Source organism: Mangifera indica, chromosome 3 (assembly GCF_011075055.1).
Source record: "Mangifera indica cultivar Alphonso chromosome 3, CATAS_Mindica_2.1, whole genome shotgun sequence".
NCBI classification, from domain to species: domain Eukaryota; kingdom Viridiplantae; phylum Streptophyta; class Magnoliopsida; order Sapindales; family Anacardiaceae; genus Mangifera; species Mangifera indica.
In genome coordinates this window covers 11,327,194-11,349,907 of record NC_058139.1, presented here as the reverse complement: position 1 = coordinate 11,349,907, position 22,714 = coordinate 11,327,194, and the positions used below count along the sequence as shown (strand labels likewise).

General features: G+C 35.6%; 3 protein-coding genes across 4 annotated transcripts; 2 read left to right on the top strand and 1 right to left on the bottom strand.

Moving 5' to 3' along the window:
• Nucleotides 1-153: 153 nt before the first annotated feature.
• Nucleotides 154-1,998, bottom strand: LOC123212534 (GDSL esterase/lipase At1g74460-like). Its single transcript, XM_044631706.1, has 5 exons — nt 1,620-1,998; nt 1,419-1,549; nt 1,072-1,311; nt 729-978; nt 154-654 (listed from the first exon to the last, which is right to left on the bottom strand). The coding sequence occupies exons 1-5, from the start codon at nt 1,855-1,857 to the stop codon at nt 416-418; spliced, it is 1,098 nt and encodes a 365-aa protein (XP_044487641.1). The 5' UTR covers nt 1,858-1,998; the 3' UTR covers nt 154-415.
• Nucleotides 1,999-7,183: 5,185 nt separating this feature from the next.
• LOC123212206 (geranylgeranyl diphosphate reductase, chloroplastic) lies at nt 7,184-9,061 on the top strand. Its single transcript, XM_044631280.1, has 2 exons — nt 7,184-7,994; nt 8,217-9,061. Exons 1-2 carry the CDS (start codon nt 7,305-7,307, stop codon nt 8,910-8,912), a joined length of 1,386 nt encoding a protein of 461 aa, XP_044487215.1. The 5' UTR covers nt 7,184-7,304; the 3' UTR covers nt 8,913-9,061.
• Nucleotides 9,062-19,037: 9,976 nt separating this feature from the next.
• Nucleotides 19,038-21,806, top strand: LOC123212036 (malate dehydrogenase, chloroplastic-like). Of its 2 annotated transcripts, XM_044631059.1 has the most exons (3): nt 19,038-19,201; nt 19,631-19,802; nt 20,397-21,806. In XM_044631059.1, exon 3 carries the CDS (start codon nt 20,405-20,407, stop codon nt 21,638-21,640), a length of 1,236 nt encoding a protein of 411 aa, XP_044486994.1. In that variant the 5' UTR covers nt 19,038-19,201; nt 19,631-19,802; nt 20,397-20,404; the 3' UTR covers nt 21,641-21,806. The 2 variants fall into 2 exon arrangements, with proteins under 2 accessions (XP_044486994.1, XP_044486993.1); XM_044631058.1 differs by lacking the exon at nt 19,631-19,802 and having other exon boundaries at nt 19,039-19,201.
• Nucleotides 21,807-22,714: the final 908 nt, after the last annotated feature.

The window sequence follows — 22,714 nt, the reverse complement described above, 5'->3', positions numbered from 1 at the left end:
ATACCGACTTTTGTTTGAATATAAAAATATAAAGTTTTAATCAGATCTAGATAAAATTATTATGGATTAATTTAGTACAATTTCTAATGCAAGAAGCTAATGGAGATTTGCCTTTTTACGTGTTGCTTTATGATTTTTTCTTATTTGATACATTGAGATGCAATGCCCGAACCTGAATGGTTGACGAATATAGATATTTTCGAAGGCCGCAAAACTATTTCCCACCCAAGATTGCTGAAATGACAAATTCACATGATTAAACTTGAAAAAGCGAAATTGTCATCCATTATTCATTTCCGAAGGAACAATTGCAAAAGCATTAACCAAACTTTAGTAGAAGTTGATTCAGCTAACAAAGGAAGAATGCAATGAAGCTGCTCTCCTCATTTATTTGTAGCTTTATTAGTGAAATAGGTTATCCATCTGTCTCTGAGGATGGACCGAAGGCAGGTGCAGGAGATGGAGCATCGGGCAGAAATCCGAACTTCTTGATAAGCTCATTAGCTATCAACTCATTAGCACTATCTGATGGGTGGTATTCATCCCAAAACACATACTTGCTTCTGTCTTTGCACAGTGATGACACAGGTAAACATGTAAGGGACGGCCTAATTCTCCCCAAGGTACAGCATGGCGAATCAGAGTTACTAAATCCTGCAACCATCAAATAGTAAAAATTAATTATCCTCAATTTGGAAGGATCTTAAGCGAGGAACATATTTAGATACCATATTTTTGTGGGTTGGTGATAACATCATTGACAACATCATAAGCGTCTCCGAATTTGAAGCTTGCATTGACAAGTTTGGTTGAAAGATTATCTAATAACTTGCTTGCAGCTTGATTGAAGCTGATAGCTAGTTTGTTGGTTTTCTCCTGGCAGCTGCCATCTGTAGTTAGAACCCTTTGGAGTGGAATGCAACCCATCGGTCCTAGCCCGAACACCATCAATTGCCGAGCACCCAACTTATGCAATATCTATAAAGAAGAATATTCTCCATTCAGAAACATAAAATCTTAGAGAAACCGAAAAAAAAAAGAAAAAGGGTTGCACCTTCTAGGTGAATTTACCTTGAGTTGTGTTTCAAGTGTCTCCATTAAGTAGTTAACAAAACTACGATCATTGTAATTCCAGGAATCACCGTTAACCCCTGTTAAGTAATTGTTGATGAAGTCATTGCTTCCTAAAGCAACCACATACCGGGCCTCTTGAAAGAACTTTTCTGTTTCTTGGTTGCCAATTTTGCTTCTAATAAGTTCTTGTGTCCCTTGAAATAGCTCAATTTGCTTGTAGAGTGGCAACCTCTGAATCTGCAAGAAGTTATAAATTTTAGTAATCTATGGAGTAAAAAAAAGTTATAAATTTTAGTAATCTATGGAGTAAAAATGAAGTATGATGACACAGGACTGAAACTTACAAAGTAACCCCCAGTTTCATTTAAAATCCCAGCACCACCAGAGGCATAATTCACTCCATTCTCCAATATGATATCTTCAGTTAAAGATGGATCCATAAATGCAGGCGCTCTTGGGGTACCAGTCATGTCACCTGAATAACAGATTATCGAAAGATTAAACATCTGCAAGTCAAATGCGACGTGTTGAACATAGAAATTTACCTATTATATCAGCAACAGTGCGGCCATTGGTGAACCTGCCATTGGGCAGTCCATTGCCGAAATCAATACCATACCAGGGCAGGTTTGCATTAGCAAGACTCCTGGAGAGGTACCTGTTGTTACCAGTATCTGAAAGGGAGTCACCAAAGATGAACTGAACAACTTTGCAATGGTACCCATCAATGGCAACCCCCAAAAGGGTGGCAATCAGAATCATGAGAGTGACCGCGAGCTTCATGTTTGACACAACAATGTATGGTATTATTTTCCAGGTCCTGGCTGTTATGTCACTGAAAGCATTGATGTTGGATTTATGGATATGAAAGTACAATTGGTTAAAAAGTAATGTTTCAGATTACTTTCTGCACAAGTTAGAAGCAATACATAGAGCTCCTCGAGAGAGATTAAATAGTTTGATGAACCAACTGCAAAAGATTCAAACCTACTGAATCTGAAATGGGTATGGTAAATAAAAAGAGAAACAGAAAATAAATGTTGTGTGAATAAGAAGAGTGAGCAACAAAACAATGTTTGTGTGAGTTTCTGTGGTGAGTTCACCTACCAAGTCACTGTTTTATTATCTTCCCCCATATTTTCGTGGAATCTTTTGGTCTATATAGTCTTCTTCAAATTGTAAGATTAAAAAAAAGGAAAAAAAATTAGAATCGTCAGGAATTCTATTTCAAGATATTCATTGTTGAAAACTGGGGAACAAAGTTTAGCTCAGGATTTTGCAATGTTCTTAAGTTTTGTAGAGAATTATAGCTTAAGATACGAAGTGGGCCATTAATAATATTATATTTAAGCAAATGGAAGGCATAGTCCAACTTGCTTGCGGGTATGTCCAGTCTGGATTTTAGTTTAAAAAATTGTTTCGAGCATTGTTAAATTAAATTAAACTAAAAAAATATGATTTAATCGAATTTGATTTTAGTTTGAATTTGTTAAAATCATCAACTTTTAAATATATATTATTGAATAAAATTAATTGAATTATAGTTTTTTATGACATAATATAAATATATAAAATAGATAGAAAATATATATCTATTTTATATATGTAAATATTACATATATAAGATAAAAAGGAATATTATATATGTAAGTATTTACATAGTTGAATATTAAACCACTGATACAATGAATTTAAACAAATTTTATTATTAAGAAAAATAAATAATTGTCTATTTCTCACTATTTATGGATCGAAGAGTTTCTATCTGTATAATATTATAGAGTTTCGTGTAACTAATGTGACTAGATATTATGTGCAAATCATATAGCTAGTTGCATATTCAGTGTAACTTCATAATCTCTTTTTATTTCTAGGCAAATAAATTCTCTAATACATTTTGGTTGTCTGCCCTTGTTCATGCGAAATTGATTTTGGGTGAGTGTATATGTCAAAACATTATATGTGATGTATATGCAAAATATAAAGAGTAATTTAATTAAAGGCCAAAGAACAATATCCCACCCAAGGTTTAATAAAAGGGAAAATTTTCACCCGTTAACTTTCAAAAACTCAAATACCCACCCATTTACTGTTATGAATAGGAGTAAAATTATCATTTCATAAAAAATAAAAAATAATTTATTTCCCCCAAGTTTATAAATCTGATTTCCTTCTATGAAGGTTTGAAAAATAATTTTTTTCCCTTAGGGTTTTGAAACTATCACCAGAGACAACAAAGTTCATCGTCTTTGGTCGCGTTCTCTCTCCCTTCCAACTTCTCTCTTCCTCCTAGTCTAAAACCCTGAATCTTGGTTGAAGATCGTTGGCGTCAAACGTTGCTTCCAGACGATCCATTGCGTGACGGATTTCGAAGTTGTCACTTCCAATTGTCATCTTCGTGGCCTTTTCATGATCGCGTCTTTGTTATGGAGGTTAGAGAGAGCGCCATTAGACGAAAGGCCAGCCGGAGAATGTCGTTAGAGAAGGAATGAAACCCTAGGGGGGAAATGGCAATTTTTCAAACCTTGAGTGGGGAAAAAATGATAGTATTTTATTTTTTTAATTTTTTAGTTAAATGATAATTTTATCCCTATTCATAACAGTAAATGGGCGGGTATTTGGGTTTTTGAAAGTTAATGGGTAGGAATTGTCCTTTCATTAAACCTTGGGTGGGAAATTGTCCTTTGGCCTTTATTAAAATAGCTTTTTAGGGGGGTCTGAAAAATTAGCCAACATTCTAGGGTTACATAGACATTACCATTATAATGATGTCGAATGAACTTGGATTTTGAACTAAGTACTCATATTCAAATTGAAATCCCAAGAGAACAAAGAATTTTTAATCAAAATCACTCATTGACAAGGATTTTTTTGAACAAAATGGGTGTAAAGATTAGTATAAGGCATTTATTTTTTACGTTTTACTGTTTTAGATATAGGTTTATTAATTTTTGTTTATGAATATTACATTTTTTAATAGGATAAGTGTTTTTTCCCTTTTATAAATTTGGAGGTTTGACATGAAAATGCGCAAATCTGGTAGATAGTCGTGATTTTAATGAAAAAGGAAACGTATAATTTTTTAAATAAGCAAATTAAATAGCTAAAATATAATTTTATTGGATAAACTTGTGCTAAAGGGGTGAATGATATTTTATAAATGGCCAAACGACTATTTCCCACCCAAGGTTTAGCGTTTTCTCAAATGTCCCTCCTTTAACTATGGAAACACCAAACACCCACCCATGACCGGTTAGATTTAACAAAACCCTAACGGTGATAAGGGTAAAATCGTCATTTTCTCTAGAATATTAAAAATAAACTAAAATAGAATATATTTTGCCCCCCTAAACTTTAAAAACTAAAATTCCCCCCCAGCCTAAGTTTTAAAAAATCGCAGTTTCACCCTCTCGAAGCATTGTCGACGGTCTCCGGCTCCATTGCTGACGGTCTCTCCCTCCCGAAGCATCCTCACCTTTCGGAGATCTCTTTCCTCCCATTTGAACTTCCAATCGGAGTCGGAGAAGCTGTGGAAGATGAAGAACTTCGTCGGGGAAGACGAAGTTCTTCGGCGTCGTCGTCTGGGAAGACGACGTCTTCCCAGACGAAGACAAGACGACGAGACGACTCGTCATCCTCTGGGAGGACGAGTCGTCTTCATCTGGGAAGACAATCGTCTTCCCATACGACGAAGACGAGATCGATCGATCTCATCTTCGTCGTCTGGGAAGACGATTTCTCTTCCTAGACGGCTTCTCTCTGCATCGGATGTGTTGAGGTCGAGTTGAGAGGGGTCGCCGGTGGAAGAGAAACCGTTGGGAGGGGAAGACGGCCGGTGATGGCGCCGGAGAAAGCGACGGAGAAGGGTTTGGAAATTGGAATGGTTTGGAAATAAAGCCTAGGGGGGAAAATGCAATCTTTTCAAACTTAGCTTAGGGAAAAAATGTTAGTTTTTAAACTTTTAGGAGGGAAAATGAGATTAAATTTTTAGGCGTTAGGGTTCTGTTAAATCTAACCGGTCATGGGTGGGTGTTTGGTGTTTCCATAGTTAAAGGGGGGACATTTGAGAAAACGCTAAACCTTGGGTGGGAAATAGTCGTTTGGCCTTTATAAATAGACAAAATGAAAAGGTAAAATGGCATTTTATTAAGCCTTAAAACCTATGAATTAATTGATATTTTGTAATAGGTACAATGGGATTTTAAGATATATTTTATAATAGATTTGATGGGGGCTTTATTTAATGTCTGGGGGATTAACTAAAAATTTTCACTAAACATATATAGGTTGCGACAAACATGATTTTTTGGATACAAATTACTCAAAAAGTTATAGGAAAATGTATATAACCTTAGGACTATGGCTGGACTCGAGCCGAGCCAGCTCGAGCTCGGCTCGATCGAGCCTGAAACGAGCCGACCTCAGCTGAGCTCGAGCTCGAGCCCGAGCTACTCGTTAGATTTTTTAATTAAAATTTTTGATACAAAACGACGTTGTTTTGATCAATATGTATTAAAACAACGTCGTTTTAATAACGAAAAACGAGCCAAGCTCGAGCTTCGTTAGGTTGAGCCCGAAACGAGCTGGTCTTAGCCAAACTTGAACTCAAGCCAACCATATATGAACCGAACCGAGCTTGAGCTCGGCTCGGCTCGAATCCAGCCCTAAGTAGTACTTTACCCATTATAAACAGGGAAAAAGACTATTTCCCACCCAACTTTTAGCCTAATTTCAAACTCATACTCACGAGAGATGAAAAATCTAAACTCTCACTTATGACCAAATTACCATCCACATTTTCAGTTAGGAACAAAGGTAAAATTGTCATTTTTCCCCTAAGGTTTCATTCCCCCACCCAATTTTTTAAACTTTATACATTTTTAACATAAACAATAAAATAATTATTTTATCCCTCATTTTAACAGAAAAACTTAACAGAAATTTGCCTATGGGTGAGAATTGAAATTTTTCATCTCCTGTGGATGTAGGTTTAAGAATGGCCTAAAAATTGGATGGAAAATAGTGATTTTCCCTTATAAACAATATGAAAAAACCTCCCCCATATCAAATATCATATAACCTTTATGTCGTAAAATATTATAATATTTCTTATTTTTATAAAACATGTGCATTATTTTATTAATCATACCTACCCATGTTTTTCTTATGGTTTCATAAAATCTATTATATTTTTCTTTAAAAATCATATCAATATTTTCAAAAAAGAAAATATTTATCTTTATGTCTTGATTTTACCAAATTTCGCTTGATTTATTTTTTTTTTTCAGTGAAATTTGGATAAAGAGATTTTTGGGAGTGCAAGATAAATAAAAAAAATTAGAGTTTTATTAAGTGTTGAAAGGTTAAAGATGGTGACAAACTTGTTAATTATTGTGATATATTTGATTATATTTATAGAATAGTATTGAAAAATCATATATAACTCTTCAATATATGAAAATTTATTAATTTAACTATATTATTTTTTTATTTTTAAAATAGTATTCTGGAGCCAATCATGAACTTTATATATGCCACCCGCTTCTTTAGACGTCTTCTAGTTTTTCAATCTTCAAATTAAGATGTAGAGGAGATTAATATAAGCAAAACATGTATTAAAATTTTACAAACTTATGAAATTATCTTTTTTTTTCTTGATTTCTCTAAACTAATTATAATTAGAGGGATGCGTATAAAATTTAGAATAATATTTTTTTATGTATATTTTTATATAATTTAAATGTAAAGATAATATATTAATATAAAATTAAATATTATTTTATTTTTAATTTAAAAATATTTAATTATATAATAATATATTATCTAAATATTTAAATTATATAAAAAAATATATTAATATAATTTTATTGTTAAATTTAACCTAAAAATACCTTGATGTTTTAATGAAAAATCTACCGTCATATAGTTGAAATCTCTCATTGACCGAGTGAACTTAAAATATCTTACGTGGCATAATAGCGGCCCCTCAATCCAATTAAGACAAAACACGATTTAACACTTTCTTCCTGTACAACACTCCATTGCCAAATTCTTACCAAAACTCATCCCAAAAATCCTTTTCCATTATCCTCTTCCAATCTTCACCCTCCACTCTCTCAATCCAACGGCCATAATTCCCCGGGAATCCCGAACCATATCTACCCAAAACACATTACGCAACAAAAACCCCACACTCTCACTCACTCAGTCTCCACTGAACACCCAGAAAAATGGCCTCGATTGCCCTCAAATCCTTCACCGGTCTCCGCCGTTCCACGTCGGAACCTCCTCACTTCACCGCCCAGCCACTCCCACTTCCACGTCAGTTACAACGCTTCAGAGTCTCGGCCAGTAGAACCAGCCCCAAGCTCTCCAACCGCAACCTCCGCGTGGCAGTCATCGGGGGCGGGCCCGCAGGTGGATCCGCCGCCGAAACCCTTGCGAAGAATGGCATCGAGACATACCTGATTGAGCGTAAGCTCGACAACTGTAAGCCCTGTGGTGGGGCCATCCCATTGTGCATGGTGGGGGAGTTTGACCTGCCGTTGGACATCATTGACCGGAAAGTTACCAAGATGAAGATGATATCGCCCTCCAACATTGCAGTGGATATTGGGCGGACGTTGAAGCCGCACGAGTACATTGGCATGGTGAGGAGGGAGGTTTTGGACGCGTATTTGAGAGAGAGGGCGGAGAAGAACGGGGCGAGTGTTATAAATGGATTGTTTTTGAAGATGGATTTGCCCAAGAACAACGAGGAGCCGTACGTTTTGTACTTTACTGAGTATGATAATAAGAAGGGTGGGATGGGCGAGAAGAGAAAGTTGGAAGTTGATGCTGTCATTGGAGCTGATGGTGCTAATTCCAGGGTCGCTAAATCTATCAATGCTGGTGATTATGATTACGCCATTGCATTTCAGGTATATTACATCCTCATTCCTCTGCCTTTAATGGAACTGTTGCTGCAGTTTTTGTCAATAGTGATGACAGCTTATATCCAAACTCATTCATGCAATTAATAGGCCCATTTGATACGGCTTATTGCAAGTTTGTTTTCTATTCATTCCTTGATTGTTGATATTAGTAATTGGTGTGTGATTGTAGAATAATTGTAGGATTATAATGTGAATTTGTGACTCCAGGAAAGAGTGAGGATCTCTGATGAGAAGATGATATACTATGAGAATTTGGCTGAGATGTATGTTGGGGATGATGTGTCACCCGACTTCTATGGTTGGGTTTTTCCCAAATGTGATCATGTGGCAGTTGGTACAGGCACAGTGACACACAAGGGTGACATCAAGAAGTTCCAACTAGCGACTAGGAACCGAGCCAAGGACAAGATCCTTGGAGGAAAGATCATAAGAGTGGAGGCGCATCCGATCCCTGAGCACCCCAGGCCACGGAGGTTATCAGGGAGAGTGGCATTGGTCGGGGATGCAGCTGGGTATGTGACAAAATGCTCCGGTGAAGGCATCTACTTTGCGGCGAAGAGTGGGAGATTGTGCGCTGAGGCCATTGTTGAAGGGTCAGAGCAGGGTAAGAGAATGATAGATGAAGGAGACTTGAGGAAGTACTTGGAGAAATGGGATAAAACATATTGGCCAACATATAAGGTGTTGGATGTGTTGCAGAAAGTGTTTTACAGATCAAATCCGGCAAGGGAAGCGTTTGTTGAGATGTGTGCAGATGAGTATGTGCAGAAGATGACATTTGATAGCTATTTGTACAAGAGGGTGGTGCCTGGGAACCCACTGGAAGATTTGAAGTTGGCTGTGAATACAATTGGGAGCTTGGTGAGAGCTAATGCATTAAGGAAGGAGATGGAGAAACTCTGAGTATGAGAATAGAAATTGATTTTATGCTATGTTGTTGATTCCACAACTTAATTATTGTTGTAAAAGCTTAAGTAGTTTCATGGCTCAGGCCTATATCTACTTGCTTCAATTATATAATTAATAGGGAAACTTTATTTATTATGTGTTTATCTTCAGTCTATGCCCCGGTCTGTCATTTGGAAACGAAATTTCTATATAGAAGAAAAGGTTGACTTGAACATAGTTGGATTGAGACAAATAAGCATACAGTTTTAAGGGAAATTATAATAAGAGGCCAAAATTAAGGGGCTCTAAGCGAAATTGTTCAAAACAATCAGGGTAAAGTAAAAATGCCCAATATTTATGAAATGATCAAACTGTCTCTATATATAAACAAGGCAAATTTTTATATTTTCCACGGTAAAACTGCCATGGTCACTATGCAAATCTAAAGAAAAATCACTTTCTCTCCATTGTCCCACTGTCAAGTAGATTTCCGGCGATTTTCTTGCTTTTCGACGACCGAAAATGGTCAAGAAGGTTAGTATATCTTTTGTAATCTTATTTGAATTAAATTATTGTTCATATTATTGAGATTTAAGTGAGATTTTGTGGTTTGAAACTTTAGGGTTTCGATTTTGAACAATGCTTAAAATGTTTTGATTCTTGGCTGTTTTCGTTGAATTTGTTGAGGGGTTTTGTATTATAGCCTATGTAGATTTGATTTGTGGTGAAATTGAAGCCCGAAATGAAGATTTTTGGCAGAAAATGCATCCGAAGCAATCGACAGTCTAACCGTGGGAACATTGGATCCCACGGTCATGACGAATACTCCCACTGTCAAGAGACATTGACCGTGGGTTAGGGGGTTAAGTGGTTTTTTTAAAATATTAGAGAGCTGACCATTATAGATTAGTCAACTGCGGGTGTTTCTGAAATTTGCCATGTGACAGTAGGTTGGGGGGAAAATTTATTTTTTTGAAACTGCAAGGGCGGTAATAGATTTGAAAATTACTGAGGTGGCAAGAGATAAATATTAGACTTGTTTGCAATAGAAATTTTCTCAGGGGGTAAATTGATATGTGTCACATCTAGGGTTTCTCAACTTGTAGTTTTCGAATTTTATATCTGTTTTTTCTGCTTTAAGGTTTTTCAATATGTAGTTTTCGAAATTGAGACTCAATTTTTCTATTTTTGTGCCTTTTGGACACATTTTACCATGTAATGACCTAATTTCACTCAATATTTTGGTTTTTTCGTTTATAGGATATATCGACTCGTATTTTTGAATTTCAGTTTCATTTTTCTAAATTTCGCCTTTTTATGATATATCGATTTGTATTTTCCAGATTTCTGAATGATTTTTTCGATTAGTGACATTCTTATGTATTTTAACTAATAGAGTTCGAATTTCAATTCTGTTTTTTCAATTGCTCACATTCTAGGGTATATCAACATATAGAATTCGAATTTCATTTTCGTTTTTTCGAATTTCACCGTTTTAGGATATATCGACTCGTATTTTCCAGATTTTGAAATGATTTTTCGATTGTTGTCATTCTAAGGTATTTCAGCGTTTAGAATTCGAATTTCAGTTCCATTTTTTCGAATTTCACCGTTTTAGATATATCGACTCGTATTTTGAAGATTTTCAAACGATTTTTTGATTATCAATATTTTAAGGTATTTTAAAGTATAGAATTCGAATTTCAGTTCCGTTTTTTCAATTTTCGTCCTTTCAGGATATATCGATTCATATTTTCATATTTTCGGTTGATTTTTCAATTGTTAACATTCTATGGTATTTCAATGTGTATAATTCGAATTTCATTTCTGTTTTTTCGAATTTCACCGTTTTAGGATATATCGACTCGTACTTTCTAGATTTTTGAACAATTTTTTTATTGTTGACATTTTAGGGTATTTCAACATTTAGAATTCGAATTTCAGTTTCGTTTTTTTGATTTACGCTCTTTTAGGATACATCGACTCGTATTTTTCAGATTTTCAAACGATTTTTCGATTATTAACCTTTTACGGTATTTCAACGTTTAGAGTTCGAATTTCAGTTCTGTTTTTTCGAATTTCACCGTTTTAGGATATATCGACTCATACTTTTCAGATTTTTGAATAATTTTTTTATTGTTGACATTCTAGGGTATTTCAACGTTTAGAATTCGAATTTCAGTTTCGTTTTTTTGATTTACACTCTTTCAGGATACATCGACTCGTATTTTCCAGATTTTCAAACGATTTTTTTATTATTGACCTTTTAAGGTATTTCAACTTTTAGAGTTCGAATTTTAGTTCATTTTTTTTCGAATTTCACCGTTTTAGGATAGGGAGAAGGACTATTTCCCACCTAACTTTAGATGCGTTTTCAAAATGTCACCCACGACAGATGAAAATCCACTTTTCCCACCCATGAGCCGTTAATATGGACGATTTATGTTTGCATAAGGGTAAAATATCCATTTTACCCTTGTTAGATGAAATGACAAAAATACCCTTCAATTTAGTCTGCAAAATTCATCCCAAAATTGATGTAAGGGTTTTACCATTCACCCCTTTTAGGTTTTAGAAACTAACATTTGACCTTACCTAAAGTTTTTAAACTTTGAAAACTAACATTTTTACCCCCAAACCTAGGGTTTCCATATTTTTCAAAATGCAGCCCCCCCCATAACTTTCAAAACTAGTAGTTTCACTCCCATTCTTCAACTTTATCTCCTGACGTCGTCTCCGGCGTAGTCACCGGCCTCCTCCTTCTCCTAGTGCGACGGCGGTGGTGCAATGAAGAGATCTTCATCTCCTCGTCGCACCACCGTGCGATGAAGAGGTCTCTCTTTGTCGCTCCACCCAGACGATGAAGGACGACTCTTCGCTGTCCTTTGTCGCTCGTTGCGTGGTCCAGAGGCTACGACGAAGCGTTATCCTTCGTCTATTCTTCCATATCTGGACAACGCTTAACGAAGGGTCATCCTTCGTCGTCTTTTGTAGTCGGAGATGAGAGATCGATCGATTGCGTCGGCTGTCGGTGGTGGCCGGTGAAGGAAGCAAACCCTAGGGGTGAAATCTAAACTTTTCAAACTTTGAGGATAGGTTAGTTATTAGTTTTTAAAACCTAGAGGGGGAAAACGGTAAAATTTTAAAGTTTTAAGGTTTTAAATAGTAAATGACGATTTTGCCCTTGTCCCTAACTGAAAAATTGGACAACAGTTTGGCCATGGGTGGGAAAAGTGGATTTTCATCTGTCGTGGGTGACATTTTGAAAACGCATCTAAAGTTGGGTGGGAAATAGTTCTTCTCCCTTTAGGATATATCAACTTATATTTTCCAGATTTTCGAATGATTTTTCGTTTGTTGACATTCTAAAGTATTTCAATGTATAGAACCTGAATTTCAGTTTCGTTTTTTTATTTTAACCATTTTAAGATATTGAAATCTTATTTTTTAAATTTTGTCATTTCCTTTTTGATTGTTTTTTATTTTTCATCTTTTTATGTTTTTTTCATGAAGACATTTGTTTATATATTTGCTATTTATGAATGTCTTACGAATTTTTAAAATTGTTGCAGGATATTTTTCGTAAAAGAAAACGTGTTGAAGGCGAGCTGTGAATCCCTGATGAGTCCAAACATTTCCGGGCAGATCTGATATGTCGTGCACAACACACCGTATTATCTAGGATAACGTCTACACTGACCCTGGATCAGTTACGACTATTTGAGAGGACATTTTCGGGTATCTCCTTCGTTTATCCGAAACCAAATTCTCTGAGATATTAGTTCATGTATTTCTACTACGACAGCTACATCGTCTTTCTGTTAGAGATGAGTTTTGGTTTAGGGTTAGCAGGGCTGATGTGAGATTTAGCCCGTTTGAGTTTGCTCTGGTGACGGGCCTTTCGTTTAGCCGACGCACTGATATCTCTTAATATATTCCTTACTCCTCCGGACATAGGATCAGAGATACGTACTTTCGAGGTTGTCTGAAGGTGCAGTATCATGACTTAGAGCGTGTTTTCTTGTCGAGGCCATGGGGGGATGACGATATTGACGCCGTTAAAATGGCCTTGTTGTATGTTCTTCACATGGTTTTGTTGGGGAATGATCGACGAAAAAAGGTGTCTCCGAAATATTTACAGTTGGTTGATCATCTGGATGGGTTTAATTCCTACCCTTAGGGTGTTGCCGTATGGCAAATGACGTACGAGTCTATGTCACAAGCGAGTGACAGAGTGTGCTCCGGACGGATACCTAAAATGTGTAAATACGACCTCTACGGATTTCCTTTGGCATTTCAGGTTAGTGTTAATTTATTGATTATATATATTAATTGGCAAAAATATGAATTGATTTATTTAAATCGTAAATGATTATATTGCAGTATTGGATATATGATACTCTGGACACGTTGTACGATTGGGTTGACCTTACTGATATCTATGCGTCCCCACGGATGTTTATGTGGCATACAAGAGACGTCCCTAGTTGGACTTATATAGGTCGTATTTTCACTGGTGATCTGGTATGTACTCGTTAATTAATAAGTCGATTAATTCATTGAATGTTGCAATTATTTTGACTTATATATCTTCATCAATAGGAGGATGTCACATTCCCTTTTCGTTCATCACAGATGGAGGAAGGTTTACCATGGTATGCTAAAATTCGTGAGCACACCGGTTTATCTGATGCTAATTCCTCCTCATCATCTTCGGTTCCTCTCGCGATAGGAGACGAGGCTTCTCCAGCATCAGGACCTTCAGATGTACCCGTCGAGACTTTGAGACATATGAGGAGCCTATTCAGCCTCCTGTTATAGAGCAACCTCTATGTCCCCTTGTAGTTCAGAGCCCACTAACCACAGACCATCTTGGAGTGGAGGACCGTACTACCCATCATGTCACCGAGCAGTGTCCCCCATCCGTATCACCTAGTATTTCCACATTAGATGTTACATTGGCACACTGGGATGCTACGATTTTACGTGAGATTTCGAGTTTTCACGACGATATGTCTTCACAGATGACTCGATTACGCAACGATGTGGATTTACATATGACCCGATTAAGTGACAATGTGACTCGATTATAGGATCGTATGACTTGTTTAGAAGACATCGTCATGCGTACATGTCCATCCCCCATGTTCAGGTTGTCAAACAACTTCTAATTTATTACTTATAAAAATTGTATTTCGTTATTATTCTGATAACTATAATTATATTCGTACAGGAGAGGGACGACGATCTCGGGACAACCTCCCCCATTGATATCGCAATACCATCCCATCAACCACATGAGGTCCGTATGTAATTTCAAAATTATATTTAATGTTAAATGTTGTTATTATATTATAATATTGTTATATATGAAATGTCACTGATTAAGTCATTATTACTATTCCCTTAAGGTAGTCGCCAGGAGGGGGCACTGGTTGGCCCTTCTGTTGCATCACTTGTCCGAGCTGAGGTATGTCACTTACTGATGAAACTTTATTTTTATGATTGTTTTGTTATTTATATATTCATTTTATATATTCGTATAGGGTCTTCTTCATGAAGGCATTTTGGTTGGATTTTCGGTTACTTCAAATTATCCACTTGAGGTATGAAAATTATTGTAGATATTATATTTTATATCTACATATCATTTACCATTTTGTCATTTTCATGCATGTAGGGAACCCGCATTGAGATATCATCAATCGAGGGTTCTCCCCAAACATCTTCCCCGGAAGTTGAGGTTATGTTTCTTTAAGAAATGTCATTGATCGTTTTGTCTTTCCAATTATAATGTTTATTTAATGATGTTTTGTCTCTTTTTCAGGACGAGCGACTATGGTTATTTGCTGATATCCTGAGCTCGAGCAAAAGGAAATTGGATATTAGTTCACTGGAGGAGGACTTCCAGGAGAACATTTCTAAGGCCATCCACATTGAGGTATCGAGTATTTATAATTAGTATATAAATATTCATATATATTGGTCATGAATGAACAAAATTACAATTTTGCAGTCCGTCGAAGGAGCACACATGGTGGACTTGACCCTTATTCAGGATTCTCCAGCCAAACCTCCTCCCGTATACATGGAGAAGGTAACATTAATCGATTAATGCCTAATTGTTACGTAGGATGAAATAATGAATTATTACTTTCTTGGAACTTGCAGCTGATTCGTACAGCACACGGTCGGATCGTTCGGAAAGGTCTGCTAGTTCACACCCCATATACAAATCCACTCAGGACCATTCCATCCACTACCTCAGAGCATGAGGAATCTTTTCTCACGTGGTACACCAAAGCTGTGGCTTCTGATACACATGATGTTTACTTCATCGGGTCAAAGTTGAAGGACAGTTTTTGACGTCTTGTGGTAGAGTTGAGCGAGTGGCTGACTGACGATGTAAATTGTCTATACTATAAAATTCGGTTAAAAGTTTGATATATTTGCCAATAACTAACACATTTGAAGTTGTTTATACCATTTTAGCATGTGGATTCCTTTTTCGCTATATTACGTCGGCACTAGGACGATCATCGTGCGATTGTTTCACAGCACTGGACGACTGCCCATACATTCTACGGAGGCCATATTGAGATGGCCTGAAAGAGTTGGCAGACCACACCGTATGAGAAGTTCGAGTTTTCGAGCCTTTTCACAAGGATGGTTGAGGCAGCGTATACCTCGGGGTTGTTTTACAAACCATAGAGGATGGTTGATAAGATATAGTATATATGTATTTTCATTACATTTTACGTTGAATTAGTTTATAATCAATTTTAATTTGTCACTGTTTATAGGTTTACATCCCTATAAACTTCGACTGCGCACATTGGGTGGTTGGGGTTATAGATTTTCATGAGTGATCGATTACGGTGTACAATTCAGAGGTATCATATTTGAGGAATATGGGGTCTCTGGAGCAGTGGATGCGAACGTACATGGCATTCATACCCGCATTATTAGAGGCGACGAGCTTTTGGGCAGACTTCACGACGTGATCCCCTCGCGTTACATCGATTTTCCCCATATTCCTTAGCAGGGGGTGGGCTCTGATGACTGTGGCGTGTTTATGTTATGTTTTTTTGAGTGTTTGGCATTGTCACGGAGTGTCGATTTTCCCTAAGAGTCGTCTACCTCCATGCGTCGACGTTTAGCGTCACAGTTGTATTTTCACTATATCGAGTAGCTCACGGGTGTATATTTAGTTAACTCGTTGTTTATTTATCGTTTTTCATATGTTCTTATGTATATATTTATTGTATGTGCGTATGTGTATGATGTACTTTATTTGTTATTATATATGATATGTATTTGATTTCATTTTATATGTGATTTGAGTGATATTACTATCAAACATGAGTCGATATATCCTAAAACGGTGAAATATGAAAAAACGGAATTGAAATTCAAATCCTAAATGTTGAAATATCCTAGAATGTCAACAATCAAAAAATCATTCGAAAATTTGTAAAATACGAGTCTATATATCTAAAAACGGTGAAATTCAAAAAAACAGAAATAAAATTCGGATTTTATACGTTGAAATACCCTAAAATGTTAACAATGGAAAAATCAGTCGAAAATCTGAAAATACGAATTGATGTATCTTGAATAGGGCTCGACTTGGTTCATATATGGGCGGCTCGAGTTTGGCTCGATCTCGACTCGAGCTCGGTTAAGGTTGACTTGTTTCGGGCTCGAGTTCTGCTCGACTCGGCTCGGTTTGGCTTGGTTCGTTTTTCGTTATCAAAACGACATCGTTTTTAATATATATTGGTCAAAACAACGTCGTTTTGTATACAAAATTTAAAAAAAACATCTACCGAGCCAGCTTGAGCTCGGCCAAGCCTGGCTCGCTTCGGGCTCGACCGAGCCGAGCTCGAGCTGGCTCGGCTCGAGTCCAGCCCTAATCCTGAAAGAAAGAAAATCGAAAAAATGAAACTGAAATTCGAATTCTATACTTTCAAATACCATAAAATTTCAATAATCGAAAAATCGTTCAGAAATCTTCAAAATACGAGTCGATATATCCTAAAATGGTAAAATTTGAAAAAACGGAATTGCAATTCTAATTCTAAATGTTAAAATACCCTAGAATGTCAACAATCGAAAAATCATTCGAAAATCTGAAAAATACGAGTCGATATATCTTAAAACGGTGAAATTCGAAAAAATGAAAATGAAATTTGAATTCTATACGTTGAAATACCTTAGAATATTAACAATGAAAAAATCAGCCGAAAATCTGAAAATACGAATCGATATATCCTGAAAGGGCAAAAATCAAAAAAACGTAACTGAAATTCGAATTCAATACTTTAAAATACCATAAAATGTCAATAATCAAAAAATCATTCAAAAATCTTCAAAATACGAGTCGATATATCCTAAAATGGTGAAATTCAAAAAAACGAAACTGAAATTCGATTTCTAAACGTTGAAATACCCTAGAATATCAACAATTAAAAAATCGTTCGTAAATCTGAAAAATACGAATCGATATATCATAAAATGGTGAAATTTGAAAAAACAAAAATAAAATTCAAATTCTATACGTTGAAATGTCATAGAATGTGAATAATCGAAAAATCGTTAGAAAATCTGGAAAAAAAAGACTCAATTTATCCTAAAACGGCGAAAATCAAAAAAACAGAATTGAAATTCGAACTCTATCAGTTGAAATATGTAAGAATGTCACTAATCGAAAAATAATTTGGAAATCTAAAAAATATGAATCGATATATCCTATAAACGAAAAAACCGAAATATTAAGTTGAAATTATGTTATTACATCGTAAAATGTGTCAAAAAGCACAAAAATCGAAAAAACAAATCTTAAATTCGAAAACTACATATTAAAAAAACCTTAAAACAGAAAAAAAGGATATAAAATTCGAAAACTACACGTCGAGAAACCCTAGATATGAAAATATCAATTTACCCCCTGAAGAAATTTCTACTATAACAGGTCCAATATTTATCCCTTGCCCCCTCAGTAATTTTCTAATCTATTAGTACCTCTGCAGTTTCAAAAAAGTAACTTTTCCCCCCAACTCAATATTTATTTTTCACGAATAGTTGTTTTCAAGTTGAATTTAGCGAGTGAGGGGGTTTATATATATGTGATAAAGGGTAATTTTGATATTTTAAAAAAAGTTTAGGGCATTTTTGCTTAAGAATAGTGAATTTGGGTATTTTTGCTTAAAAATAGTAAAATTGGGTATTTTTGCTCAATGAAGGGGTATTTTGGTCATTTTTTATAATTTCCCTAGTTTTAATGATAATTAGGCAAGTTGTGTTGTAAAAGGCATTCTTTTAGAAGTCTTGGATCGATGTTCAATCAGTTAATTGATCTAATTACAGTCAATCGGTCTGGTGTCTAATTGGATTGGAGGGCGTCTTTTGTTAGATCGATGTTCACAGTATGTAGATTAATCCAATTGGTGTTGTCATGACCGATGGTAGAATTGAAAGTTGCAATTTTTGGTCAAATTTAACTGCTCACCCTACCAATATTTCTTAATGATGAGATTATGAATAGTAATATTATATGTATAAATAAATTATACAAATTAAGATGATAATATTTCTGATTTGATAATTTTAAAATGAGAAAAAAATAAACAATTACATTATCTACTCATAAATTACCATTTTAATTTATGCAAATAAAATTATATAATTTATTTATAAACTTATTTTTATTTATTATAAATAAGGATTGGTTTTTGTTGTTAATAAATGTTGGACGAATTTGTTGTTTCCTTTTATTTATTTATTTTTTAAATTTCTCACTTTTATGTCTTGGGTGTAATAAAGAATAAAAAATTTATGTGAATAAAGAATGGGTATAAATTTATTTATATATGATAATACGTTTTTTATATAATTAAGTATTTTAAATTAAAAATAAAATAATATATAATTATATAATAATATATTATTATTTGTATAGGTAGTAAAAATAAACAGTTTCCTGACTTTTTGTTCTGGGTTCGGGCTTAAACCATGGCCGTTAAAAGCAACGGTCAGGATATAAAGAAAAAGGCCAAAGGAACAAAAAGAGTAGATTCTTTATTATTGGGCCCACAGAAAGAAAATGTAAATTTAAAATAAATAAAAAATAGTAAATAATGTCACGGCTTTTTGAAACCGGAAAAGCTCAGACTCGTTCAAGACCCTTTGGCGGAGAAACCCATATATTCAACTCGAAACCGCCTTATTATACACTCTCAACAGCTCTTTCCTTTCACTCACCAATCACCATACACAGTTTTCGTCACCTGCTCTTTTTCAAGGTTACCTTCTCTACGTTTATTGCTTTACATTTCTTGCATTTTATTGTATTTTCTGCTTCAGATCTGTCATTTTTATTTAGTCTCCAGATCGTTTGATTCGGAATTTTTCGATATTTTATCTTTTTTTTTATGTTAATATTTTATATTCTTGTGAATGATAATATATAGAATGAATTACAGTTTGTTTATGGCCATGTTGTCACTTTCTTGTGTGTTTGTAAGCAGAGGCAAGGGTTTTTCTTTTAATTTTTTTTAGTGGATTAGATTTAGTTTCTTTTGTTTTCTGTTTATCTAATTTCAAAATTGCGCTATATAATAAGCTATGTTTTTAAATCGAGTAATTGAATCGTGCCTTTTATTTGGAAGTTGTGTTCAATTTACTTTTTGGCTGAAATTGATATAAATGACGTTGAATTTTTACTTATATAGCACTTTTTCGTGAAGCACTTGGATAGTCACTCTTCTAGGAAGGATTTATCTTTTAAAAGAGTGCTTGGAGTACTTCATTAAGAAAGATTTAATAGGTTCACTTGTAGAGAGTGTTGTGAAGCATATTTGGTTGGAAGAGGTTTCTCAAAAAGTAGGCGGACGGACTATTAAGGTGTGTTTAGGGGCGTTTATGGTATTGCCAGAAGTGCTTTATTGTCAATGTTGTTATGTTTTGCTGAAATAAATATAAAGTGTTTTTTTGAGGTTTAGAAACAGAAATGGTTCTTACAAATGCACGCCAAGCTTTCTCTTAGGAACTAACTGCTAAGGTAACCAGCCACGAATTGATACTTTTTTTGGGTATATAGTTCTCTAATGTACCTGATTCATTATCTTTCTCTAATATAGTTTAACTTTTTTTATTAAGAAAAATAAAAATAAATTGTTAACCAAACATAGTCTCAACTGATAGAACATCTTGTGTGTATGAAACTATGACTACAACAATGATGCTCCTCCCTTCCCCTCTCTTATCTTCTTTTGGAAGCCATCTGAGGTTAGATTGTATTGCCATCTAACATATCAGCTCATCTTAAAGTTGTCTGTTTCTTTTATGTTTGGCAATTGGCGCTCATATTTAGGTACATAGTTTCATGTATGTCCTTGCAATTCTTTTTGCATACTTTATATTTTCAACTTGCTGCCCTCACCATTTTGTTTGTCAATACAATAGTTGAGGTCCTTATACTTATTTTCTTTGGTGCAGAGTGCAAGATGGCAGCAACATCAGCAACCACTTTTTCAGTTGGATCAACTGTCTCCTTTGGCCCCAAAGCAAGCCAACTTCCACAGTCAAAGCCTTTTGGTTTGAGATTCAACTCCAAGAATTCACTTGTAAATTTCAGTGGCCTCAAGGCAGCAACATTTGTGAGCTGTGAATCAGAGACCTCTTTTTTCAGCAAGGAGACTACTCAAGCACTTCGACGCTCTTTTGCACAAAAAGCCCAAAAACCCAACCAGATTCAGTATGGCCTACAGCCCCAGGCTTCTTTCAAAGTGGCAATTCTTGGAGCCTCTGGAGGGATTGGTCAACCCTTGGCACTTCTTGTCAAGATGTCTCCATTAGTGTCAGCCTTGCATCTCTATGATATAGCAAATGTCAAGGGAGTTGCTGCCGACCTCAGTCACTGCAATACACCCTCTCAAGTTCTGGATTTCACAGGAGCTTCTGAATTAGCAAACTGTTTGAAGGGTGTAAATGTTGTTGTCATACCTGCTGGTGTTCCAAGAAAACCTGGGATGACTCGTGATGACCTCTTCAACATCAATGCCAACATAGTCAGGACTTTGGTTGAGGCTGTTGCTGATAACTGCCCTGATGCCTTCATCCATATTATAAGTAATCCAGTTAATTCTACTGTGCCAATTGCTGCAGAAGTTTTGAAACAGAAAGGTGTTTATGATCCAAAGAAACTTTTTGGTGTTACCACACTGGATGTTGTGAGGGCAAACACATTTGTTGCCCAAAAGAAAAGCCTGAAGCTTATTGATGTTGATGTTCCAGTTATTGGCGGACATGCTGGGATAACTATTTTACCCCTTCTGTCAAAGACTAAACCCTCTGTCAGTTTTACCAATGAAGAAGTGGAAGAGCTAACTGTTAGGATCCAGAATGCTGGAACTGAAGTTGTGGAGGCAAAGGCTGGTGCAGGATCTGCTACACTTTCAATGGCATATGCAGCCGCAAGATTTGTTGAGTCTTCTCTTCGTGCACTGGATGGAGATGGGGATGTTTATGAGTGTGCTTATGTGGAATCAAATCTGACTGAGCTTCCATTCTTTGCATCAAGGGTTAAGCTTGGAAGGAAAGGTGTTGAATCTTTGATTACATCTGACCTCCAAGGGTTGACCGAGTATGAACTGAAGGCTCTGGAAGCTCTGAAGCCTGAATTGAAGAGCAGCATTGAGAAGGGAATTGCTTTTGTGCAGAAGCAAGCTGTTACTGCTTAGTATTCAGGTATGGAAGCTCTAGCAAATTAAAATACAATTCCAAAGAGAAAATTTGATGAGTCTGGTTATTTTTGTTGTGTATCGGTTTTGTAATTTTTGTAGAATGGGAAGATTTTCATTTCTTCCTGCAAAATCTTAAATCTAAAACATTAAAGTTTAGAGTGGGAATGTTAATGTTGTCGATTGGAAGAATGTAAGCATAAGCAATCACATGGGAGCGTTGTATTGCTTGACAATTTTGAATCACTCGACAGGTGGGCTATTTTTCTTAAACGTTATGGCTTATGGAAGCCAAGTACTGAGAATTTTTAATTTCAAATAATTTTGAATGAGTTATTGAACTCTAGTTTCCTTTATTGAATCATTAAAACTATATGTACAAATTATAAACATAAATTTAAGTATAAATAATGGCATATCACTTTGTGATTAAGTTTTGTGCATGTAAACTACTCTTGACCATCTTGCAGTTTACCATTGATGCACACATGTTCAACAACAGCACCTAATCTCCAGCTTCCTAAGCCTTAAGTTCGGTCAAATGTTCAACAAGTCAACCAAGATTGGCATGTTCATGAATTCTGCAAGCACCAGGTAAAGTCCTCCATATGGTTGAATCCGGTTGACCTCCAATGGCAACCGATAAGCATGAACAAGAAAACCAGCACGACCCAATAGATGAACGGTGCATCCATATTGGTCTGTGATAGGTAATCTTTGAATTCGTTTCTCCTACGATCAAGAAACATCATTCCTTCATAAACAAATCCACGATGGCAACAGGCCAAAAGAATCGTAGTAGAACTCTGATTGCCCCGTAATACACCACTTGTTTACATCTCTTCAAATGGTTCAATTGCCTCTCTCAGGCCCGTCAATAGCACAACCATGAATCATAGCACTCTACAAAACCACATTCTTCTCTCATATACCCTTGAAATCCCAGTACACTTCACTGATTCGCACGTTGTGCATTCATTGCTATCACAAAATTATAAACATTATTAGCATCACCGTGTTTGTTAGACCTCCTAGCATACACACATAAACCGAGCATTCCTTGAGATCGAATTC